Genomic DNA, 26624 nt, shown 5'->3' on the forward strand with positions numbered 1-26624 from the left:
TCCAAAGTATGCTTTTCACATGATGTTCGCAACCATGTGCCCGACTGCTGCTTGTAATCGAAACCACCAACTTTTATTTCTCATTTTACTGTATTCTGAACACTACATTTATTCATTCTAATTTGCATTTACATGTATCTATGTAGAAAAAGTTTATGCTGATTTCTTTATAATATCATACACATTAAATAAATCAAACAGTAAATGGAAATGAATGATAATACATGTTTACGAAATGAATTTTATAAATCTTAATATCGCATGAGAAAAAAGTCAAAATTTCAAATCAAGCTGATTTTTTTTTGTTTTTTTGTTTTTTTTTGTTGTTGGGTTTTTTTTTTTAATAAAATAAGCATTTACTTAATATTTTTGATATTTTTTAGTAATCTTATGAAGAACGGGGTTTTTTCTTCATAAGCTGCTTATTTAATTTTTTTTAAACAGTTTTTTTTTTTTAAAATATAAACACACAGGAAAAAGAGATATTACATGAGACTTCGACACTGGAGAAGGGATATTACATAAGACTGCGGAAGAAAACGATACACAACTAAATAAGACTCTAATGGGTCTCATCGCTCTCATGAGTTACATATTCCAAGTGGTTTTTCTTGGTATCTCTTGCTTAGATTTTCTTGTCTAAACAATCCTGTTTAAAAGGACAAGGGAATTTAATAGTACCGGTAACTGTTTTAAACTTAGAAAAACTTATTTATCTTTACATCAGGATGTCTGAATTACAATTATACAAGTTGTGGTATTACACATGTAAATCTTGAGAACTTTTTATTTGAAGATTGTTCTTAATTTATTATAGTGTTAATCTTTTATTGCCCCTGTAACCCCAATATATGTCATGATTTAAACAAATTTGAAATTGCATCCTATGTTGATGCTAGTAAAGTTAAACCTCAAATTGTAGATGACATATTTTGAAGAAATTTTAAAGACTTAAGTTTTCTTATTTATTTTTAGTAGATTTTAAAGAACTTATACCTTACAATTGATTAGTAGACATGGTTCAAACATTATCTCCGGTTCTTTATATTAAAATAACACATATATCGTAGATTAGTAACTTTTTTCCTAACTTGATCTTTGGAGTCATCTTTGGACTTTCTTCTGTCCAGAGATCACGGTTTTAACATCCGCTTTCATTAACAATGCTTTTGCGAAGTTTATTTGAAATAGGCCTCGTGCATATGGTTCTAAATAAAAAGTAAATAATATGAAAGCTTACAAAAAATTGTTAGACAGACAGGTGAATCGTAAGTATCTTACAGCTCAGGTAAGTTTAAACATACCTGGTTGTGTTCAATTAAGTCAATGCAGTTTCTGATTGAAGACACATTTAACACTTCAGAGAGATGCAAATTGATTACATCAAATTTCAATTTTAATTAGACCTTTGTTTATTATCGATAAAATTTCCACCTTATTGAACGGTTTTCATCATTGTAAAGAAATCAATGGAACTTTCAGTATGACTTATTTCCAAGATAAAGTCTACTACAAATAGGCAAAGTAGTTTTAGCTATTTTAGGATTTTATTGACAGCATGAAATAAAATCATCCGCATGTTCTAGTCTAGGTTTAGACATTTTTAGAAGCATATTCTCGTCATGAATTTCTAAAGGATATACTTATTTTTCATGTCAAAAGCCGCCCCAGGCCTCCAGTTATACCGATTAACGTTACTCTATTATTTAAAATCTCTCTCTCTCTCTCTCTCTCTTGCTATTTAACAAAAAACCTATTGTTTAGAATATATTTTATTAGCATTTGTTTATAAACAACATAACAATGGCTTCCTAGGAGAGCTAGAGATGTTGAAATTTTACCCTTTCTGATTCTTAGAATATTCCTTCTTCACTTGCATGTTTACATCTGGGCCACGTGGTCAGATGGTGCAGAAATATCAATGCTGTTGATCTCCAATTCCACCACCAAGGACACAAACAGATTTCTTATAGTTTCAAAGTGCATCGGTTTTAACCTGTTTCCACTCAAAATCAAACTCTGCAGCATCGGTTGACAACAGGTTCCAATCTTCTCTCTACTGGTTTGAATTTCTTTGGCGCATTTAATCATATCATCGATTTTTATCCAATTATACCTATGAGAAAATATAATAAAATTACAGACTATTCAATTATAGTAAGATAAGTTATCAGCAAATGAGACTTTATTATAAGATGTTCTACATTTTTTCTTAATCTGTACTTTTATATTGATATCTCTAAAACACTGGTAAAGAGATGGATCTACTAGAATATTTCTTTATATTTCTTGGTGCATGGATTTCCAGTTTTCACTCAAAGCATCCGTTCCATTTATCTATCTTATAACATATCATGGACATAAATTCTATTGGTAAGAAAGTTTTATTCATGCATGCTAGGTAACATAGCATAAACTTTCCAAAAAAAAAAAACTTTCTTGTTTCTACAATCACCTTCCAAAATTATCAACGATATTCTTTTTATTACACAAAGAAAAAGTAAAATTACAAACCCAATATTTAGATGTTGTAATGAAAATTGACCTCCACTGCATAATGATTGCATAAACTGACATGCACTTTCACCTGCAAAGAAAAAAACCAGTACATTAATATACGTACTCTTTTCATGGTCAAACCAAATAAAACTGCATTACATTTTACAATTGTATTGGTTCCGCTGTCTCCTTCATACAAATCCAGCAATTTCTCTCACAATAATTTTTCTCTCTACGTTGGATCTTTTATATATTTAGAACTACAAACTTTTATTTACATGAAGTCATGGTTGCAATCAGCACCTTTTCGTATAAGTTAAGAATGCTTTATATTTGACTGCTTATGTACGTCTTACAACTCCAAATGCCTTGATTCCTTACTTTTCTTCATTCATCATAAATGTCTCAATAATGAGAATACTTTGAATACCTTACATAACCTAACAATAGACACACATGTATAGTTTTTGTTCATCTCTGTTTTCTTAAGTTTAACCAGTGTTAAGAATAAAATTGTCTGTATAGTATCATATTGTTTATTGTATATTGTGTATTATTATTGTATATTTCACATTTGATAGCTTTTATACATATTTTCAATTGTGTACAAAACAGTTTGATTTATTGTTAACCTCAAAAGTAAATACAAACTTTTACATTTTCTTGCTGTCCACGAATCAATTCCTTTGATAGCAGTTAGCGGTAAATAACCTACTTCCAAGTTTTATTGTACATTTGTGATCTATTAAACACATTTTGGTAATCGAAAACAGACTAGTATAACATCAGCTTAAAATATGTGTGGAAACTAAGTGTGGAATGGTGTTTTTTTATTTATATGTTTGAATATTTCATATACAAAAGCATATATATAATATTCTCAATGTTCAGCGAGTACTTCAGGCATACTAGTATTATAATTGAAACTGACATTAAATAGAAATTTAATATAACTAACAGACCATCATACACAAACTTATATAATACAACTGCGTGTGCTATATCTTAATGATTATACAGCTTCAATTGCAAACCACACAAAAATTTGATTAATAACATGCCTTAACATGTTCACTGCTGTATGTAAGTCACTGCAATAAAGGACCAAGACCTAATATTTAAAATTAAATGCGATTTTTACCAACTCAACGTTTAATAGTTTCCAGCAATGTTCTTGACATTACAAACTAAAAACATGAGAGATCAATCACGTATGTTTCTATGAAATGATTTGCATAATGAATACCAAAAATTCAGCTAAACAAAATGAGCAATAATACACAAGTCTTTAATGACATTGGGTTTCGTTCAATTGTCAAATGCCTGGCAATTTAAAAATTGATGTTGTCAAATACAAGTATGATGTACATTAAGATGTGTAACTAAATAATATTAAAAGCCTTGTCTCTACATTAAATTTGTAGTATAAAGTAAAATAAACTGTGTGAAGACATTGGTATTACTAATCAATGGCTTTTTACTTGTATTGAACAGTCCAGTTAAAATTACTTTTTTGTAAAAAACTGTTGTAATTTATCAATGGAAGTTTTGTATTGTACAGAAGCATGTTTAAGAACATCCATGGTTTGATTATTCTTGAAACCTGCAAAAAATATTTCTTTATATCGATCTTAATTTTTTAAATATTATACAGAAGCAAATAAAAAACTGATATGCTTTTGTCTTTGATTCTGGCTCAAACATCGAATGCTTTTTATTAAATCTGTACTTTTTCTTAAAACATACAAATTTTGGCTAATTTCTTTAACAATTTGTTCACATAAATAACAATTTTCATGAAAATTGACAATATAAAAAATTCGAAACCTATCAAAGTGGAGATGATAAAAAATAGCGAAAATTAGGCCATTGTCGTCTTAAATACCAGTATATTAGACATGCTTGCATTTACTTAAGATAATCTTTGTTCTTTCAAACCATAATCTCAATATCTCAGATTCTAAGGTAATTGTTTTCTCTATCAATTTAGAAGGTTATTTTTAATTAAGACCTGCAACCTATTATTAGTTTCTTGCTTAACTGGTTAATGAAAGGTGAAATGTTTAATTTTTTATGTTTATAGCTATTCTTCTGACCAACATTTCTATAATTTGTTATCCTGAATAGATATTTTTCTGAAATGCATTTTTTTTTATTTCTTTGTTAAACGTAGTGATTTTTGCTAACCTAATTTTTTTCTGGTAAATGATGATTATTTACTTGTTTTATCTTATTAACATCTAACATACATGCAATGTTTTTGCTTTGCTATTTTACAAACATATTCTTAGACCTTAATTCAATGATATTTTTCCATACTTACATACTACATAGTTATGTTAACTTTCCTATATTTCCTTAGGTAGTTGCTCATTCTTGATATTCATACTTAGAGGTTATTTTTTAAAAATGCAATGGTTTTTTTTTTTATTCTTTACTCTGTTATTTTTCATAACACAAAGAATTTATTAAAATTATTTTCTTTAGAACAAAAAATATTTATCTTCCCTATTTCACTAATAATCTGAAGTTTGCTCATTCTTCATTCATGCAATATTTTAACATTTTGTATCATTTTATTTGTTAGCAATCAAAATGTTTTAAAAATTAATATCTCATCCATCTTTGAACCTTTTCACACTTAATCATAAAATATTTTCCCCAAATTTGTTATCAATTAAAATGTATTAAATAAAAGTAATACCTCACTAATCTTTTACACATTTTCATCATGAAATGATGGCAAGATGACTTATTTGCTATGTTAAAACCCTGTCTACTTTTCTATGCTGGTGACACTGTCTTGATATCTGAATCTGCGTCTGATTTACAAAAATCATTAAAAGTGTTTGCAAATTACTGTGATTTATGGAAACTTAATGTCAATATAGCCAAAACAAATGTCATCATTCTTTTTTTAAAAAGGTCTATTGTCCAAGCATAATTTTATGTATAATGGAGTAACTGTTGAAAACATAAAATCATTTTGCTATTTGAGTATATTTTTATCAAGAAGATGAAAATTTAAAAATGCTAAAAAGCATTTGGTAGAACAAGCGTCAAAGGCGTTATATAGTGTTTTACATATATGTTATTTTAACCTACCAATTAATTGTCAATTATGCATATTTGACAAAGTCATTAACCCAATTTTACTTTAATCATGTGAAGTGAGGGGGTTAAGAAAACTTGTACATTATTGAACAAGTGAAAAGCTGTCAATGTGACAGCAAACCGGGTTTTCTTTAATGTGAACTGTATCCATAATCCATGTCAACCCGTATCCAGTGAAATGGAGTACCCTATATGCAACATTTTGCCAAAAAATGACTAAGTTCAAAAGCTGGTATTTTTTCATAAATAATTAGAAATCAAAATCCTAGCAATATGCACACCTCTAATATATGTACAATTGATCTGCAAAAGAACAACTTCCTATCTTGAAAACTGTAGGAGGGGTTATCCGTACAATGAGGGTACCCTATATGCAATATTTTGCAAAAAAAATGACTAAGTTCAAAAGCTGGTATTTTTTCGATAAATTATCAGAAATCAAAATCCTAGCAATATGCTTACCTCTAATATATGTACAATTAATCTGCAAAAGAACAACTTCCTATCTTGAAAACTGTAGGAGGAGTTATCCGTACAATGAGGGTACCCTATATGCAATATTTTGCCAAAAAATGACTAAGTTCAAAAGCTAGTATTTTTTCGATAAATTATCAGAAATCAAAATCCTAGCAATATGCACACCTCTGATATATGTACAATTAATCTGCAAAAGAACATCTTCCTATCTTGAAAACTGTAGGAGGAGTTATCCGTACAATGGAGGTTCCCTTTTGGCAGCCGCCCGCCCGCCCGCCAGCCATTTTCACCATTTTAATAACCGGATTTTTCCGTTGGAAAACCCGGTTAAAAAGTATATATAAAATTTGAAATTCATCCTTAATCTTAGATCTAGTACTCCAAATTGTATAGGGTATGGAGAAACTGGTATGTATCCATTGTCACTCTATGATAATGTACAGGGCGAACGTTTTGACAACTCAAGATTGTAAACTCTACCGTTATTCTTATAGATGTTACAAAAATGTATCTTTTACACATTCATGGATAAAATGTGGACACAATATACTCAACTCATGCTGGTTGTCTTAAAGGGGCATGGTCACGATTTTGGTCAAAAATCATTTTTCGATTTTAATGTTTATAATGCTTCAGTAAGGCATTTTTACTAGGCAATCAAAATTTGAGTGACATTTGTTGAGTTATAAACGAGTTACAGAGCTTACATTTCCTCGCTATGTAAACAAAGCTTTTGTTTACATTTTAAATGCTGAAGTGAAAATTCCAGTTTTAGACTTAAAATGAATGTGTTAATTGTTAGGAACTGATTATTTATGCTTAAAATGAATAAGAATATTGACAAATCATCTTGAAAAGGATTTTTTACTGGTATATTGAACCTATGTAAACAAAAAAAGGACACGAGCCTTGTTTACATGACGAATAATTGTGAGCGCTGTATCTCTCTTAAAACTCATCGACGGCCATCCAAATTTCACTTGATCATTACAAATGCATTCATAAAGCATTGTTAATTATAAAAACAGGAAAATAAAATTTGACCAAAATCGTGACCATGCCCCTTTAAATATGGGAAAATCAAACAATATGTAGTTATAACTGGCTTAAATTTTGGTCAAATTCTATTTTTCTGTTTTTATTATCAACAATGCTTTAGGAATGCACATCTAATGATCAATTGAAATTTGATAGTCAGTCGTAGAGTTATAAGCAAAATACAGAACTATCATTTCTTTGTTATGCAAACATTTGCTTGTGCCCTGTTTTTGTTATCGTACATGTAGGTAGGTTCAATATACCAGTAAAGAATCTCTTTCAACCTAATTTGTCCATCATCTTTTCAATTTTAAGCCTAAATAAACAGTTCCTAACGTTTAACACATTCATTTTAGGTCTTAAACTAGAATTTTCAGTTTAACATTTAAAATGTAAACAAATGCTTCGTTTAGTAGGCTATGTAACCCGATTATAACTAAACAAAAGACACTCAAAACTTTGGTTGCCTATTAAAAAGCCTTACTGAAGCATTGTAAATGTTAAAATCGGAAAAATAAATTACGACAAAAATCAAGACCATCCCCCTTTAAGTCAATAGTTAAAGAAATATCACAAAATCAATTTGTATAAGATTGCAGAAGTATTGTAGAAAACTCACCAAAATGTATTATTTATAGAATTTATAAAACAAATTTTAATTAAGAAAAGTATTTTTTTTTATTTTACCTACATATTTACTGATCACGTTTACAAAATTATGAACATGTAATCATCGATTCCCAATAGAAACAAGTAGATGGCACAATATTGACAAAAAATTAAAAAAAATAGTATTGGGGATGAATTTCATTATATTTTAGAATGTACAAATTTTGCAAACGATAGAAAAATGTTTTTGTCAAAGAGATTTATGAAAACCCAAATATTATAAAATTTAACGGGGCTGATGATTACTTATAATGTAAAAAAACTAAAAAAAAAGAAAATTTTCAAAGTCTGCTCTTCCAAAAACAAACCTATACAACCTATTGTATTGTAAACTCAACTTTTTTTATCTTTCTTTTTACTACTGTACATGTTATCCTTCACTGTTTTGTGTGTGTGTGTGTGTGTTCATTTGTATACACTTATGTTGAACCTCAAATACCAGTGAACTGGTCTTGAGTAAATAAAGCATTGAAAAATTGATTTCTTCTTGCATACAAGTATTTTAAAATAGTTTCTTAATTCATAAAATGACTATGTCTCCCTTCTGTGGGTAATCATCCATGATACTTATTTCCTTACCTAGATGGTTATTCTTCAGACAGAGCTCTGTCAGGTTTGGATGGTTCTTCACGGATGTCACAAAGGATTGGTCGCTGACTTCAAAATATTAAAACAAAATACTCATGTTACAATATTAATAATGACCATCGAAATATGTTTTACTGTTTACAAGGTCACAAAAAATTAAACAGCCAACTAAAAGTTGTACATGTTGTAAAACTTAAATCAGCTTGAAATTAGTTTACAAACAAAATCCTCTTTTTTAAAACAAAATATAAAATCAACAAAACATAAAGATGCATGTATTTATCATTGGGATTTTTTTAAACAGTCTTTGTTTACGTATTGATGGAAAAGAATTAAATTTACTTGCAAATACTTATAAATCACCAAGTACCACCATTATTGTAATCTCTTACCAAATTGTGGTCTGAGTCTACAGTAGTTTAGGGTAAGGACCCTTAGTGTTTTCACTTTTGACAAGAAGTTCAGAAGTTCAGCTTCAACATCTGGTTCTGCCACAAGGTTTCCACTTAACCCCAACATCTCAATTTGCTGCATCTCTGTAATATATGATTTAGGATTGGGGTATAGAGTGGGTTTCTTTTTTAAAATTTAGAGCACATGTATACAATTTACACACGAAAGTTTTTTATTAACATATTTCAAACTAAAATATAGAGTATTGAGATTTTTCAATTCATCAAAAATGTGCTTGCAAAAAAAGCATGTAAGTAAATATGTATAATTTGCCTCTTATTATACATGTATACATACTAACCATTAAGAATTCACAAAGTTTCTTAGATTTAAAATCATTCAAGAAATGAAAATGAAGAGTCAATCCCCTATCGCTGTGTGGATTGTTGTAAGATTTTCAGAGGAGGAACACATGCAGCACTTTTACAAACCTGATAATGCCTGCAGAAGCTGACAAACTTGACTGTCTTGAAGGAAGCAGCCATGCAGTTTGAGATGAGTTAATGACCGGTCGTACTTGATCAGTGTAGTGAGAGCCTCTAGTCCAGAAGCATGGAATGTATTCATGCTCAGGTTTAGTTTTTTCACTCCATACTGAGTTTCTATTTGTGAAAACAAGAGAAATAACTTGAGATTTTTACTTTAATATTATTGATAATTTCTTTTGAAATAATCAAAAAAATTTTTGACTTCATTACATTTAAAGTTTACATGCACATTTAATGTTTAAGGTGGTATGGGACACCTCCATATTGTGACAATATCCTATCAAAACAATAAAATCAGGTATATTTTTTAAAATTTTTTCTTTTCCAATTTTTTTTCAAGTACCTAACAGCATAGCGCAATGGATTAACTAAAAATCTGTAAGTCATGAGGTTGAGTCTAAATGAGGATTTTATAGTTTTTACCATTCCTATCGTTGCAAATCCCGAAAAATGTGTACAATCCTCTCCCATCTCATTGTGGTTGCATGAGACAAGAATATCCCATAGTTCATTTAAATACTGACCAGTGCAAGTATAGCATAGTATAAGATTTACCTTTGATGTGACCTTTCATAACCCATTCACAGTTTACATAAAACATGTTGTTAACTGCTGACAAAGTAACGGCACACTACATGTAGAATTTAGACAGTTTAAAACATGAAATAGCAGATGATACTTTATGTATTCAAGTAGGAGAGAGCTATGTGGACTTCAAACTATGGCTTGAGACAATTACCATTTCATCAATTTTAAATATATTTTTGATCAAATATTGTAAAAATTTGAAAATTCTAAACTGGTGAAAGTATTTTGAAAATAATATACTTTTATCCACATTAGTATCAAAAAATGTCCCATACCACCTCAATAACCAAAAGTTTACATTATGTTAAACAAAAGCACAAATAAAACACAAAAATAACTTTACATCACTCATTATTTAACATAAACAGAATGTTTAAGGGGAAATGCATTGCATTTACTAAATGATTTACCTTTATATTTTTCTGTTGAGAGAACAGAGAGAGGTGTAGATGAAGCTTGAATATCGATAAGCTCTAAGGCCTGCTCCGGTGATCTAAGGATTAAAAAAAAATCTCACATTCCCTTCTGCTTCATTTGAATTTATAAATAAACAAGTGAAAAGCTGTCAATTTGACAGCAAACCGGGTTTTCTTTTATGTGAACTTTATCAACCATATCCAGTGAAATGGTGTACTCCTATATGCAATATTTTGCCAAAAAGTGACTAAGTTCAAAAGCTGGTATTTTTTTCATAAATTATCAGAAATCAAAATCCTAGCAATATGCACACCTCTGATATACACTATGTACAATTGATCTGCAAAAGAACAACTTCCTATCTTGAAATCTGTAGGAGGAGTTATCCGTACAATGAGGGTACCCTATATGCAATATTTTGCCAAAAAATGACTAAGTTCAAAAGCTGGTATTTTTTTCATAAATTATCGGAAATCAAAATCCTAGCAATATGCACACCTCTGATATATGTACAATTGATCTGCAAAAGAACAACTTCCTATCTTGAAATCTGTAGGAGGAGTTATCCGTACAATGAGGGTACCCTATATGCAATATTTTGCAAAAAAGTGACTAAGTAAAAAAGCTGGTATTTTTTTCATAAATTATCAGAAATCAAAATCCTAGCAATATGCACACCTCTGATATATGTACAATTGATCTGCAAAAAAACAACATCCTATCTTTAAAATTGTAGGAGGAGTTATCCGTACAATGAGGGTACCCTTTTGGCAGCCGCCCGCCATTTTCACCATTTTAATAACCGGATTTTTCCTTCGGAAAACCCGGTTAAAAAATCTCAAGTTCAATGTTTGATGATGTTCATCCGAGACAGATGGAATTATAAGAAATATTCATTTGCATTCAAATCTAGCTTACTTGAAATGATTTTGTAGAATGCTTAGAAGCCTTTGGTAGAATTGGTCCGACAGGTAGCAGTCATCTAACACTAAATGAGTGAGTCTGTGATTTCGAACTTTATCGAGTATGGCAGTCATCATCAGCTGGTTGCATTCGTCATCAATAGCTAGAAGTATAAAATTGATTTAAAAATCAAACATTATCCAAATAGAGCAATCAATAAAATTTCACAAAAATACAAGAGCTTCAGAAAGATCAACTAAAATAAACTGCAGACACTCTTACTAGCATGAGAGAGACTGATTTTTCTTAAATCGTTCCATTTCGGTAGAACTTGAAGAAGTCCAGTTAGATTGGCACATGTAACTGAAAATGAAGACACTCCCCTCACAGGATGATCAGGATCTACCTGGCTGACGAAGGACTCCACTAAAGGAATAGGGGGGTAGGACTGTCGTCTGCTACATAACCTGGTCATGACGGGCTGAACCGCCTCATCATACAAGTCACTATCACTGCCTATTGACCTGTCGGCAATGTAGCTACCAGATATACTGAATGTGTAAACGTTTTCCATTTCTATCTGCCCAACATTTTCCAAACCCACATACTCTTCCTCTTCATATGAAAAGTCCTCTTCAGAAATTGCTAGAGAGATGTTTGCCGAGTTTTCACTTGATCTTGATGAAGAAGGCTCCTGCTCTTCTTGACCTTGAGCTCCGGTGAAGTCAATAACATCCACAATCCTTGGAACATCTTCTGTCGTGGTTATGCTCACGACAGAGTTGTCCAGCGAATTGTCAGGATCATCCAATCTGACACACACTTTTTTACTGACAGGAGAATCGTAGCCAGAATCAAGAATGACAGAGGTGGTGAAACTCGTCGATGGCTCCTCTGTGGAGCCCCGTGTACGTTTCCTGGGTCTTTTAGGAGGGGTTTGGGATTTTGCACTCTTATTCACAGTCACTCCAGCACAAATCTTTAGCAGGTCATTACGATTTGTTTGTGATAATGCTGGGGTGATTGAGGAAAAGTTGGCCTCTTCTAATACTCCTCTGTTGATGAGATTCCACAACAATGTTCTAACTCCCTCGTAATGTGAATCATTGACTACATGTAGATTAACTATTTTGGTTGAGACTAGCAAACAATCTAGCACCTCTTTTTGACAGCATATCCAACTGCACTGAGAGCCCACTAAGCTGATTGATTCGGCATACTGAGCGTAATGTATCAATTCATTAACGTACTTTGAAGACTGAAGGGATGAATTTGTGACAATATTCCATGGTTTCATCTTATGCAGGGGACAATTAAGTAATCCAATTGGATCTGGAATATATAACAACATTATATATAAAATGACAAAGAACCAACATTTTTCAAGTAATGGCACGTGTACAACTTGGACTAATGGTATTTTAGCTACTTGATGAACAAACTCAACTTCCCAATGCAATATGTACCCTTTAAAAACATTCGTCAATTTTTTTCATAGAGTCACATGTATCTGAAGTTGCTCATATTCACTGTCCACAAAATCTTGCAATTGCTTTCTACACATGCAGATTTGTTTTAAAGTTTGTCTATACATACTGCTTTTAACATATGTTAAATAGGTGACTTAAAATTGATTCAATATAAATTTGATATACCGGGGGTATTTTGAAATTTACTTATAATATGGAGTCTTGTCATAAACTTCTAAATGTAGATAACTAAAAAAAATTTTTTTTTCAAACTTAAATTAACATTCTCATATATAAACATAAATGTTATAGCTATAGAAATGTCTTAATAAATAAAAACAGCTCCAAAGTCAATTTTTAAGCATTTTATATTAATTATAAACCTGAAATGACATCACAAGAGAGGCAATCAAAATAGCCCTTACCTGGTACATGTACATTAAGACAGCAGTAATTCAGTAAATCCAGGAAATGTTTGATCAGGTACACCTTGTGGAAGTCCTCCGATCTCTCGCTGTCACTGAAGACGGTGGAGTATGTACTGCCGACATGGCCGACTCGACTCCAAAAGTTCCACCTCTTCTGGACATGTTTCTTCCACAGCTCAGTGCATTGCAAGTCTTTTATCAGCAATACAAAAAAAGTATCAATATTTATATTTTCCAGTGTCTTTGTCAATGATAACACTACAAATCAATTTTGTATTGTATATTCCAATATATTTCATCAATGTCTAATTTGACATTCAATTGAACAACTTCCAAAAATAATAAAAATATAAGTAATAATAGGAATCATTTTTTAAATATCATTATGTTGTGATAAACTATGGTCGGTTGTGATCAAATCTATCAGGAAGTCCTTTGGATTTGATCACTCCTGAATGTCTTTGGTCACCTCATCATACTCAAAGAATGATTCCTTATTCCTTAAATATTACCATTCTGAATTAAATACAATGTACTGGTACACTCTTTATATTGTGTCATTTAGATTATGCATGTACTGCTCAAGTATCAAATGTACATTGCTTGATTTTTCTAAAAGAAGATACAGTTTATCTAGTTTTGTCCCTAAAAGCCTTTTCATTGTGTTCATAAAATACTATATGAATGTAAATAACTTGCATTATGATGCATGTAAAGAAAAATTTCATTTTTAGATGAAGAGTTGTCTAACTTTGTACCTGTTATTTTTATACACATCTTGTTTAGAAATGCAGCATTCAAATAGGGCAAAATATTCATCAACACATTCTTTGGGAGCTCTGAAAGATTAAAATGATCAAAATTAAAAGGAAATAGAAGCTTATGGTAAAAATGATTACTGTCCAAAGATCATTTAATTGTAAAATACAATTATTGCTCTCTTATTTTATACACATCAACATATAAATTGTCCAGTTAGAACTAATATCAAAAGAGGATGTGCAATCTTAAGCAAATTGCGTTTAAGTTCAATCAAAGAAAGCTTTGAGGATTACATCTTTGAGCTTGGACATGCATGGAAAAAAAATAATAAACTTCATCTAAATTTTTTCTTTCATTGGGGTTATTTCAGCTATGTCACCCACAACATCACTTGCAATAATGTTATACATATATAAAAATAGTGACCAAAACACACAAAATACAAATTTTGTTGAATGAAATCCAATTATTTTAAAATGGAATTTAAAAAAACTTCACATATGGGCTTACCTTGGAGCATTTCTGGTGTGAAGAAATTCGAATTTTCTCCAACAAATGCTGATGTTATATCTAGAAGTGTCTTCATCGCTATAAGGAAAAAAAATAATCAATTGAAAGACGGGAACCTGCTTCTAGATAAACGACGCATATCGACGTTACGCTTTGTTATTTGTTTTCCTTTGGTTTTACAGACTAAGGTAAAATAATTCAGCAAATCAACCTCTGAATTAAGCGCTTTACCTGTTTCTTGGCCTAAGACGAATAGAGCGTGTTGCATAAACTGCTATAAACTTGATAATTTTTGTTATAACTGCATATTTAGCATGTTTGGCAGTACAATAAAATATATTTTATTATTATTAATCCAGGACACAAAACTGGAAACAGATCAGAGATAGTAAAAGAAGGACCCCATGAGAGACAGAACATTTCCGGACGGACTCTAAATAAATCATTATTTTTTTCGATAACTTTCTTTCTCTCTTTAATATATAATGTAGGTTTTTAATATATATTGCCCATATGATTTATGTTTGTTTTGAAAATTACAAGTTGTTTGTTATAGCAACATGTTCGCTGCATGAGGAATCCCCAAATTTTGGATGTAGCAATAATATTCACTCTGAACTGATCTGAAAAAAATCACGTGAAAAAGCAACGATATGCATCAAAGATTTTTTAATCCTTTGTAAAACCATCGTACGCCATATATGACATCACTAAAACTTATGAATATATTGAAAGTTGTAACTTGTATAATCTATTAAATTACGGTATTTTACATAATTTGTACCCTATACAATCTATTGATTACGAGACACAAGCTCGCGTAATTTTAAGGCAAGGGGTGTTTTGACCTCTAAGAGAAAAAAAATATAACTCTAATTCTATATTTTATGTAAAACTTTCTCTTCCCCATTACATTATAAGTTATATATACGATAATTAGGTAAAATAAAATTATCAAGGCCAAATTGTTTATATACATCAATGCATTCTTATTCTTAGTTTTATTCCATTTATAGTGCAACTGTCATTAGATAGTGTGCATTATAGATTGCATACCTATTCCTAGGCGTCGGAACCGGGGGGCGGGGGGGGGGGGGGGGGGGGGCTTAGCAAAGTTATACCTAACCATTAGAAACATAGCATGATTAAGGGTTCAGCTCCCCACTTTTTCTCGCCGGAAAGATTATTGTTCCTAAATTTACCTTGAAAGATTAAGAAGTTGGATTCCGAAGCATACTAGCCCCCCCCCCCCCCCACACACACACACACACGGATTAGGATTTCCATGATTTTGGGAATTACTTTTTTCTCAATATTTCTGAGGATTAGTCTAGCCCCCCCCCCCCCCCCACTTTGAATTTGCTTCCGACGCCAGTGCTATTTATAAAAGAGAGAAGGGATTAAAAGTGAGATGGACACATCTAAATTAGTCAACGATAGAATGGACACACACCTTAACGGGAGGACGGGACCACAATTTATTAACAAAAAGTGTGGTAAAAAAAATAAGAGACCAAAAAAAATCAAAGTACTGAAGTACTGACGGGAGTTGATTTAATCGATTATCATTTATTTTAAAATCAACTTATCTTGCATGGCAATTAGTTTCTAGTCTGTATTTGAATTACGCAGTTTTTTATTATATGAATTTTAGACTTTTCCGACAAGAATTTCGAGAAACCCCATATGAATCTTGCTGTGTAATATTTAAAGATAGATTTCAAACTATGTATAAGTAATCGAAGCAATTCTAAAAATGTTATGGATCCAAGCACTATTGATATCGAACTCTCGTCTCGTTCAACAAGACGAGGGCTGTCTCCGTTAATCTCCGACAAGCAAGACAGCCTTTCTGCTTCTCGGAGATCTACGGAGACAGCCGAGCGTTTGGTTGAACGAGGCTATATTAAACTCTGGCGTAGGAATACATGAGACTATAAAAATATCTTAGTTGTTCGTATTATTTAAAATCTGACTATTTTCAAAGTGTTTATTGATAAGTTTCCTTGAAAAACAATGGTTCAGCATACATTACTTTGAACTTTTCTATTATTTTCAAGAACTAAGTCTTGTCAGCGGTGATGTTTTGTGCTTAGGTCCAAACACTGTTTCACTTTCGGTTTGCCAGAGTAACTGCATAGAAGAGTTGATTAAAATCAACTCCCAAATAGACATAAAAAATCAAAAGACAAAAACAACAGAGGACTTCCCGAGAAACAACCGAAAGAAAGTAATAAAAATGAAAAAATTAAGTATATATTATAAGAAAGAGCACACAACCACCCTCATGCTACATGTACACGTACCAACACCACCCCAACCCCCAATCCACCCCGATACGTATCCTTGCTTTTACCCCTTCTTGTGCCTTAAGCGTGTAAATATACCGCGATGTGTTTATATAGACACAACTTTAGTAAGGCATTTTTTAGGAAGTAATATATTGTGGGTTTTTTAAATACTAATATATAGCCGCTAGACCCTGGAATTCCCGCTAGTTTCAGGACAATTTTAAACACAAAAATCAACCCGTTTGCAAAAATCATCGGGGGCTACAGACTGAGAAGCATTTTGACTGATGCATCGATCAATAAGTAATAGAACAAAAAGCATATACGGTATGTACCAAGTCTTTCATTTATTTCTTTCATGTGGCAACTTTCGTTTCTGAGTGCACGAGTTTTAATTAAGTTTTGGTTTCGATTCTGTCCATGATTGAATGGGTGGAGTGAGGAAAGGGGTCGGTTTTATCCTCTCTTCTTTTTCATCTTTATTAGTGCACGGTTTAAATGAATTTTATTGGTAAAATATGGAAAATAATCCCCATTTTAATTTTTATAGTATCACTATTATAATATAAGTAGTGAAAGAACATCACGTGCACATTTAAGCGCGAAATGGATCAAATATCTGTTTGAAGGACAACATGGACAAACATAATCAAATATTGTGATTATTACAAATGTACAATAAAGTTTATAGTAATAAAAGTTGCTTGTAATAAATATCTACATAAATATAGATATATGGAACAATTTACTTGGACGAAAAATCGATATATTTCAGTCATTTTGCATAGAGCGATAGCATTCAACAAAATTGTTTTGTTATATATTAATCAGATTCTTCGAAATGGCATTCTTAATTTTCAAAATGGAAATATTTCATCTTCCGTGTATAAGTTATATTTAGGATTTTTTTCTTATTTTCATAGCAGAAATGAAGAAAAGCCAATTAACATGGTACAATTACTCTATAAAATGTAGACACTCGTATATATTTTAGTATCCTATAAATTTCGTTGTATATACAGGAAGAATATGAAGTTTAATTATATTTTTTTCAAATTGAGAACGCCAAACCATGAAACCAATGAAATCCAGTCGCTATTTATTTCTTGTTTTAATAGGAGGATCTATATAAACCAATGAAATCAACAAGTTAATTTTTCAAGCGACATATTACTACAATCCGTTGATAAGTAAATAAGTTTATAACTATGTAATATAAACTGTTTATGAATGGCCGGGTCAAATCAGACTGTTCACATAAATTGAAGATATTCAAACAAATTTATCAGTGCTGAAGGTTCAATAGAAATATAAAATACGTATATATTCATATAAACACATCCCCTTTGTATTATGAACATCGAAATTGTATATCATTGAAAATAACCGTGTGTAAATCATATGAACAATTCTTTAAGTATCTGTTAGGTTTAATTTCCTAATGATGATTCTGTTAAAAGTAGCAGTTGGATACTTAATCCATTTTTATTCATTCGACAAATTTGCAGTTCGGAGCTAGAATTTATTACCTAACGCACCCATTTCCCATTTCTTCCTTTATTCCCCCCATTAACCTTTATGACCCGTGTTATTTTACGATGAATTTTGAGAGCTTCGCCATAAAACAATTGTTAAATATCATACAGCCATCCCTCCGTTTCTTAGATATAAGAATACATACCATTCCAATTATACCATACAAAAAGGTATGACAAATTTCCATGAAGGTATATTTTTCTTAGAAAAATCTATTTTGTTTGAGAAATATGCGCTGGGAAATAAAAGGCTTGGTTGGTTTAGTGAGATCATTACACAAACAGGTATATACCACTTTTGTCCAATTTTCGAGTCTAAAATTTTTGTCAAGATTTTAATTTACTATTTCAGCAAAAGAAATGTTTAAATTTATAATCTTCTGTTATCAGTTTTTAAGTACGCAAATATTGTTTGTCTGTGCATAAAGCAAAATTATGTACATGAAGTTGTCGACCGATACAAATCAATTCCATATACAAAGTAAGTTACTCCAAATCACACAACTCATTCTTTCGATGAAAGTTATGCCCAAAATGATGTTGTAGTCTTTAGTTATTTATCATAATAGATTTAAATATCACGAATAACGCAATAAATCAATCTTATATGTATAACTCTATTTGATTTCATTTTTTGTCAAAAATAAGTTTACAGTACGTGTGAAAATACTTTACAAAAAGAAAACCAACTTTCACAAGAGTAATCTGTTATTTTTTTAGATTTCTAAGATTCAATGATAAACTCTTTGATAAATATAAAAAAGTGTTACTAGATTTTAAAAAACCACTAAAGAATCTTCTTCAAGTTCTTCTGGAACGGATATTATAATTATAACGTGTGTTCTAGGAAATCTTAACTTGGAAGTACATAAAAATCAGCTCAAGCTATTTCCATCGACGATATTGCCGCTTTGACGTTCAGAAAAGAATAGAAGGAAGGAATTGTGCTTTAAAAATCTCCAAAAATGCTGTACCATTTTCTTCCTGACATTTTGGCTGTTTTGACATATATCTCAGATTTGGCAAACCTCGGCTTACATTATAATGAGGTACGAATCGTCCGATTGAGATGTCTCCAAATAATTGAATAATTGATTTTGCAAATCCTCAATGTAGGCATATCAATGGATAGTGTTTTGTGCATAATTGTATGTATGCAATGCTTTAAAGTGTTACATGTACATACATCAGAATAAGTCAATCCATTTCCCCTTTGTAATTATACTCGGAGCAAATCAGATATAGTTGTTTCACAAGGAAATATTCACGAAATCCTTTTAAGCTAACATATGTTTGAGGGAAAAGCGGTACCAATATTGAGTTAGGGTAAAGGGAAATGCCTCAATTACATTTGTGTACCCCCTTTTTTTTACCAAACCAACTATTCTTCATATTAAAAAAAAATACGATATGTACATATACTATGAGTTTCTTCTTTTTCATCATCATTTCTATTAACTATTACTTGCATTTATTTGAATAAATCGACATTAATATATAAAATCACTTTCAAATGATATATAACAGGTACATGTATACATTGATTGAAATTTTTGCATATTATACTTATCAAAATGGATTGAATTTAACACCATACACATTTTTCTAACGTAATAAAGTAATATCACAAATAATTTGAATAAATTTTATTGAATGAAATTAAAGATAATTTGGACGGAATTCAAAATGGAGCTGTGACAAAAAAGAAAAAATAATGTGAAGGAAAATTAAACCTTCAAATAGACATTTAAATCTTGACTAACATCTATAATTAGAAATGACGATTTATTTCAACAATATTTGAGCCGCTTTTCATTCTAACTGAATACTTTGATATGAACATTATTTTCAACGTCAACTCTTTTTTATGAAGTCCTTGTAACTATTATGTCATTGAACAAACAAGGCTTTACAATTTTGTCGATTACCCAACAGGAAACTGTGAAACGTAGGAAGATATTCTAACTTACACAATACTTCAGCTTTTTATACTACAAAGACTTAATTTTTGGTTAAAGATTCATATATGAAAACATTTAAATAAACCTTTAACTAGAATGGGATGGGAAAAAATGTCAGCTACAAAATTTACTTCAAAGAAATGATTGATTAATGCCAAACAAACTTGACAAATCTTGATCCGTTCCAATATTTATTATCAAAAATTGAATTCACCCGGAACAACATATTGATACTATTTTTCCACTTTGAACTTATGCAAGTGCCCTTAATAAGCTTCGTCAATCATTAATAATACTGAATATCATTATGTAACAATTGCAAAAAAAAAATCATAATTCAACATACAAATTAATTTTTACACAACCCTCAGGAAGATTTTAACATAAAAAGTTCAAAGGATTAACCTTAAAACAGAATTGCAAAATCAGATTAGTGCGATCTCTTGATTCTTCAATTTGATTCGATAATATGAATATCAAAATCCACTTTATTTTAATCTAGTTGAACGCTGTCCAAGGTCTGTACAACATTTTTCTGTCTAGTAACATCAAATAATTAGATATTAATGCCATTTCTGCATAATTTTGTTAACTTCCTCAATGAATGCAAGTACAATAATTACATCAATAAAATACACCTAGATGTATGGGCAATAGACAGAATATAACAAGATGTTGTTGTTGCTGTTATTTTTGTTGTTGTTGTCCAATTCTACCTAGTTGGCCACCTCATACGCTGTATCAAGTGGAATTCAGTCTTCGGAAATGTTGATCATTGCCATTAACCCTTTCAACTCTAAATCACTCTTCATTTCGTTATTTCAACAATACCTTCTCATAGAACGATTACTAGACTGTTGTTAACAATTAACAACCACTTCTTTCATTCATGATGCATCCTTACATATGACTTCATAATAAAAAGACCTTACAACGGAGGAAAGTACTTGATATTGCCTGTAATTGAAGTTGCCTTCATTGGCTTGATAAAGTGTTATTTGTACGTGTATATTTGAAGTCTAAAAATAGTCTGTTACCACAACATATTTAAAAGCTCATTCATTTACTCTTCTTATTATATATTTTTGAGAAATTTATTATATCCAAATTTTGAAAATGATCGAATATATTGTAAACTCGAAACACATATGCACACACTTCAAAAATAATTTCAAGATAAATCATAATTTGTTTTTAAATGAGAAAAGTTATTACAGAAAAAAGGGAAATAAAAAAATGATTTTAATTTCAAAAAAGTACTTCATGAAGTATTACCCAAAGCAGGCTCTCTGTTCATGTACTTAAAGGATGTGCTTTGAACATACTTAATCCAACAATTCTAAATTCGGAATTCTCATTAAATTATGTGAATATTTAGAAGTGCCTATTAATTATTTGAAAACTATATATCGAATATATTTCCTCTGTAATAGGGAAATGGTATTGCCCATATCCTCATTAAGTTGAACTAATTCCGCATCGAGGAATAAAAGGTCCAGATTGGCAAGCATTTATCCGACAGTTCCACATGCTGCAGACAGACCGACATCGCCAAAGAGTGTAAGTATATATTTTGATATTTGAAACGCATTAGAATTCAAAGTATCTTTATTTAAAATATTTAAGTAATCTAATACAATTATATATATTAATTTGCTAAAGCAATAATTTTATTTTTTTGCTGTTTTTTTTATTTTTTGTTAAATTTTTTTTAAATTTCCCTTGATTCTTTTAAAATTTTTGCAATTGTTATGAAAGTTATAGCAACATGAGTTTATTTTTGAAAATTGTACCTTGCTGACGCGCTATTAATTGACGATTATGCGATGAATATACCTAACCACTTTATGAACAGGATGGCAGTGATAAATGTCTTTCAAACAAAAACTACAATAAGTTTACAAATCACATTTTTATATTTTTCGACCAAAAAATGCAGCTGATAGAACTTTAATCTATATGGTGCTAAACCAAATACAAGTATTTCTTATAGCTCAAATGTACAGTGCAACGTCGCATTTGAAGACATTAAAAGGGGGTAGTATGCTGTTTATCACAAATAGAGGTTGCTGTTAAAAACGTTATAACATAACATATTGGCATTAAAATATTCTCTAACTGGCTATCATTTCTGAAAGAATGAAATACTAATTAAATAAACAAATAATTTAAGTGAACATAATTTCAAGCAATATCTTAACTGTGACATTCTGGTTAACATTGAAAGGGACAGGGTCTTGTGTCGTGCTTGCATGAGACTAGTAAGCTTGTGGATGGTGAATTTTTTTTTAAAAGTGATTGATTGCACAAGAATATACACTTGATATGCATACATGTGTAGGTGATTGTTACTCACAATGTGAGTGTATTCGACTACTTATATACACAGAACATATATATTCATCTCTGAATATGAGGGGGATTTAAAAAGAGTTCGGATCGTGTAGCTTTTATCTAGCAAAACTATTTTACATCCCAGGGATGGAAATGCTTATTTAAATTGTGACCAAATCTAATCATTCAATCTCTCGATAAAATCATGGATGATTTAGAGACATCTTCCTACATACAACCAAAAATAGACACACATATAAGAGTCGATGTACCAACGTCCGTTTTAGCTCAGTTTCCTGGTTTACAACAAACCAAAAAATACTTCCCTATATTACCCTTAGTCTGAAGTTTGCCTGCATTTCCCTTTTATATATTTCAGATGCAGACTTTTGCAGATGCCCAGATTCTCTCCAACAAGTGTGGAATATGGAACGCGGTCCGGTTTGCCTAGTCCTAATGGATCACTTTGTTAAAATATCTTCTTTTCGGTATGTTTTGACTGCGTGTTGACTAAGCTGTCCTTTGCTTGTGTCTGTATTTTTTCCTTCCCTTTGTTTTTTGTTCGTCGACGATTGCTGACTCGTTATAGCTTTTTCAAATAGATACCGTTACTTACTTTCATTATGAATTGTTTTACAACTGTTTCATTCATATGCAGATTTCCGGTGAGACAGAGGCAATTTTTCTTGAAGATGCTTTGTTTTAAATGAACTTTGACCTTTTTGTTGCGTCTGCTGTTGTCTTATCCGGATGTTCATTGATCCTTGCTTTTAGTACATGTGTAGTTGTTTCTGCACGCAAGAATTGAAATGTACTGATGTGACTCAATTTTACACGTACTTTCATTTTAAAGAAAATTGTCTCGTTGTGAATCTTGATTTTAGTCACTATGTATGTTTTTTAAATTTTATTTTATTTTACTCATCGACACTTTTTACATACATGTATAATAATAGATCACATGTTTAAAATACGGCTCTCGGTAGCTTCTATCGAACCGATTGATTTTCATTTTATCTAACCAAAGGCTTTTTATTTACATAGCATGCACAAACGATTTCTGTTTGAACTGCAGAGTAAAATGAAACAACACTTAAGCTTGCTTTAGAAATGCACCTTTCTTGATTAGCAAACAAGGGTTCAAGTATGATTTTTGTTAAAGGTCGTTCTGGCTTATCTATTATCTAGTTCACTGGGTTCGTAGTAGATTGAAATAACGCTCATTCATGCTCTCTATACGGGTGTGTGGTTTTTCTTTGAACTGTCCATGGTTTTCGGAGAAAACGACGATTACGTAACAGCATGTCCGGTCTTGTTAGGCTGTGGAATTAGGACGATCGGGTATGCAGTTTGTGGGTTTCTAGGCGCATTATTTTCTATTGTTTATGAAAATGCCCCCAGAAATCCTAAAAATTGTGTATCCAAGTCATCTAATTAATTTCTGTGATGGGCGTTTCTTGTGGTTTTATTTCTTTTCTCGATTGGTTCTCTCTTGATGTGCTCAATAATGGATTCATGACGTAAACTGAACGTGTAATGAATGGAGGTGAGTTACAATCTCATGTCGGTTTGGCTTCGGATTTTCTTTACAATTTGTGATGCAAAATATGCATTTCAAGGAAGGTATGTATTGAAAAAATTATTGATTATAATTTCATTTTTTTTCGTTTCAAAAAATGTACTTTTACAAATCAAATGACTGAATGAAAATAAATTTCCTTAAATTAAAACTGGCTTGAATTATTTTTCAAATTTTATGCTCTATTCTCCGATATAAAAAAAATCGACATACTATGCAATCTGCAAAATTGTTGAGGTGCTGAAGCACTGTTAAACGTACGCCACTAAAACTTCCGCGTTCCACTTCCATACAACAACGCCGATTGGTCAATTTATTTAAATTTCATTGGCTGGTACATAGAGCGTGCGATAAGAAATGTGATATATAGAGGGTTATGCTAATAATATAAAGGGATTGGTGGCAAATTGCGTCGTACATTGTACAACGTTTTCTGAAAATCTATTGACCTACAAACTTTAACTTGCCAAAGTCATGCTAAAGGCATTTAATTATTCAGATACAAACAGCTCTATAATTGTGAAGATTTTAAATAACTGCTAGTTGTTAAAGCAATTTTATACCAAGTGTTGTTAGTATTCAGTTATTTACAGCTCAATCGGAATAATTTGATGATAAAGACGACCGACAAGAAAAAAAATCAGACATAATTATGCAAATTTGGCATATTTTTATTACAATTTATTCATAACAGATATACAAGATTTGTTGAAACATGCATTTTTTTAGTTTTTAAAGACACAACATTTTATTCCTTTTACAAAAAGTTGTGGGTTTTTTTTTTTACAAAAGAAAATAACAAATACAAATCACAAATGGTTTGCATAAGCGTAAGAGTTTCTGTTAAAATGTTATCTTGATATTTAGAGCACATTTCCTTCATAACCTGAAAATATCAAGTTCTATTTTGTTTTGTAGGACCTACAATTATTTTGCTAAACATCACCCTTGAATTCCGTGACACGTATCAAATTACCTTTTTTTTTTTACTTTTAGTCCTACAGCTTCTTACATATAATGTCAGTGTTAAAAATGCAAACTGCACATAATTAATCCCAATATTTAAAAAAAAAATAAAATGCAATAAATGTTGATTTGGAATGAATTTTGATAAGATAAATAATTAGCTCTTGAAAAGAGTGTAAGGATTTTGAAATTTTAATCATAGTTTTCCTTGCAACATTTTATCGTGTTATAAGCCTTTGTGAACGAAGGAAATGATCCAAAACTGAAAATGTTTACAAAATTGCAAAACGTTCCTCAGATAACAAGCAAGGGAGAATACGTTTACAATGCATGTATAACATTTTATAATTTATTGCTAATGGATGCCCAAAAGACCGCTGTTGCAAGACCGTTGATATATTAAAAAGAGTAGACATGTATGGTAAAAAATAATTGAAAATAGGGATATTGCTGTGCATTGAGTAGATATTAAACCAAATGAAGTAAACCAAAAATGAGAAATATTCACTCTTGCTTTGACATATCGTTTTAATAATTGTAATTTGTTTATATATATATATATGAATTTAGATTTAATTTTATGAATTACACAATATTTATGCCTGACATTTTTCCAAGTAAAAGGGGAAAAATAATTTTCAGAGTATTTTACCTCCAACGGCAGAGCATATGAAAAAGTATATTCAATTTCGAATTTATCAAGAATTTCCCAAATTTATTTTCACTTTAAATTTAATCATTAAGCGTTCCGTACCAAGGCAATACCTTACCTCGCCAATTGAAACGTCACGGTTTAACCCGGCTCCGCACATTCTAACAATATATTTCCCGGAATAATTACTACATGCATGTAACGTTTCCTTCCGGGAACTTTGTTTTTCCCTGTTTCAGCGTATGTTCACTTCCCTGAAACAGCATTTTGTCCGAGAGGACCTGATTAATGATTGTCTATTTCGAACACTAGATAAATCTAATGTGGGAAAAGCAACACAACCAAACACCTCATAATATTACTTTGCAAAACTAAATTGGCATTATATTGCCAGTTGTTGTTAATAAATAACGTTTCCCTTCCTGCGATATTTTCGAAGTTCTGTCATCAACATCACATTTCAAATAGTTTACCTTATTAAGGTATATATGTAAAATAAATAATTGGGAAAATCCCCTATTTTTTCTTTTCTAAAATTTCTCAAATCACGTTTACCATATTCATTTGTTTAGTAATTACTCAGTTACTATATCCATATATCATTACCGAAGTCACTGCCATTGTAAATCATCAATATAATTCATTTAACATTTTTTACGTTAATGATTAATGGTATATTTATTAACATGCTTATGCTTATTTGTTCATTCATTCCAGTGAACAAAAGATAAAATCTCTAGAAAAAATACAATTTAATATTGATATAACAAACAACCCACCAAAAAATCAAAATATCATATTTGATTGAAGAGTATTATTTTTTTTAATGATGAAATCATGTAGATCACTGCAAAACTTGTCATGGCAAACTAATCTGAAATCTATAAACAAATTGTCAGAATT

General features: G+C 30.9%; 1 protein-coding gene across 2 annotated transcripts; it reads right to left on the bottom strand.

Moving 5' to 3' along the window:
- Window positions 1-1756: 1756 nt before the first annotated feature.
- On the bottom strand, window positions 1757-24269 carry LOC105335766 (uncharacterized). Of its 2 annotated transcripts, none has more exons than XM_034458483.2 (12): window positions 22860-24269; window positions 14404-14481; window positions 13890-13970; window positions 13129-13323; window positions 11517-12566; window positions 11250-11397; window positions 10325-10407; window positions 9270-9440; window positions 8778-8921; window positions 8377-8454; window positions 2515-2587; window positions 1757-2116 (listed from the first exon to the last, which is right to left on the bottom strand). In XM_034458483.2, the coding sequence occupies exons 2-12, from the start codon at window positions 14477-14479 to the stop codon at window positions 1882-1884; spliced, it is 2334 nt and encodes a 777-aa protein (XP_034314374.2). In that variant the 5' UTR covers window positions 14480-14481; window positions 22860-24269; the 3' UTR covers window positions 1757-1881. The 2 variants fall into 2 exon arrangements, with proteins under 2 accessions (XP_034314374.2, XP_019925978.3); XM_020070419.3 differs by lacking the exon at window positions 22860-24269 and adding an exon at window positions 14635-14794.
- Between the last annotated feature and the right edge of the window lie 2355 nt (window positions 24270-26624).

This window comes from Magallana gigas, chromosome 7 (genome assembly GCF_963853765.1).
Source record: "Magallana gigas chromosome 7, xbMagGiga1.1, whole genome shotgun sequence".
Lineage (NCBI taxonomy): Eukaryota > Metazoa > Mollusca > Bivalvia > Ostreida > Ostreidae > Magallana > Magallana gigas.

Coding starts and splice junctions, on each gene's coding strand:
- LOC105335766 (XM_020070419.3), bottom strand. CDS start 14,671: ATGCAACACGCTCTATTCGTCTTAGGCCAAGAAACAG. Junction 14,482..14,634: donor CGTCTTAGGCCAAGAAACAG/GTAAAGCGCTTA, acceptor TTTTCCTTATAG/CGATGAAGACACTTCTAGAT. Junction 2,588..8,376: donor TCTGAAGAATAACCATCTAG/GTAAGGAAATAA, acceptor TTTTCTTTGCAG/GTGAAAGTGCATGTCAGTTT.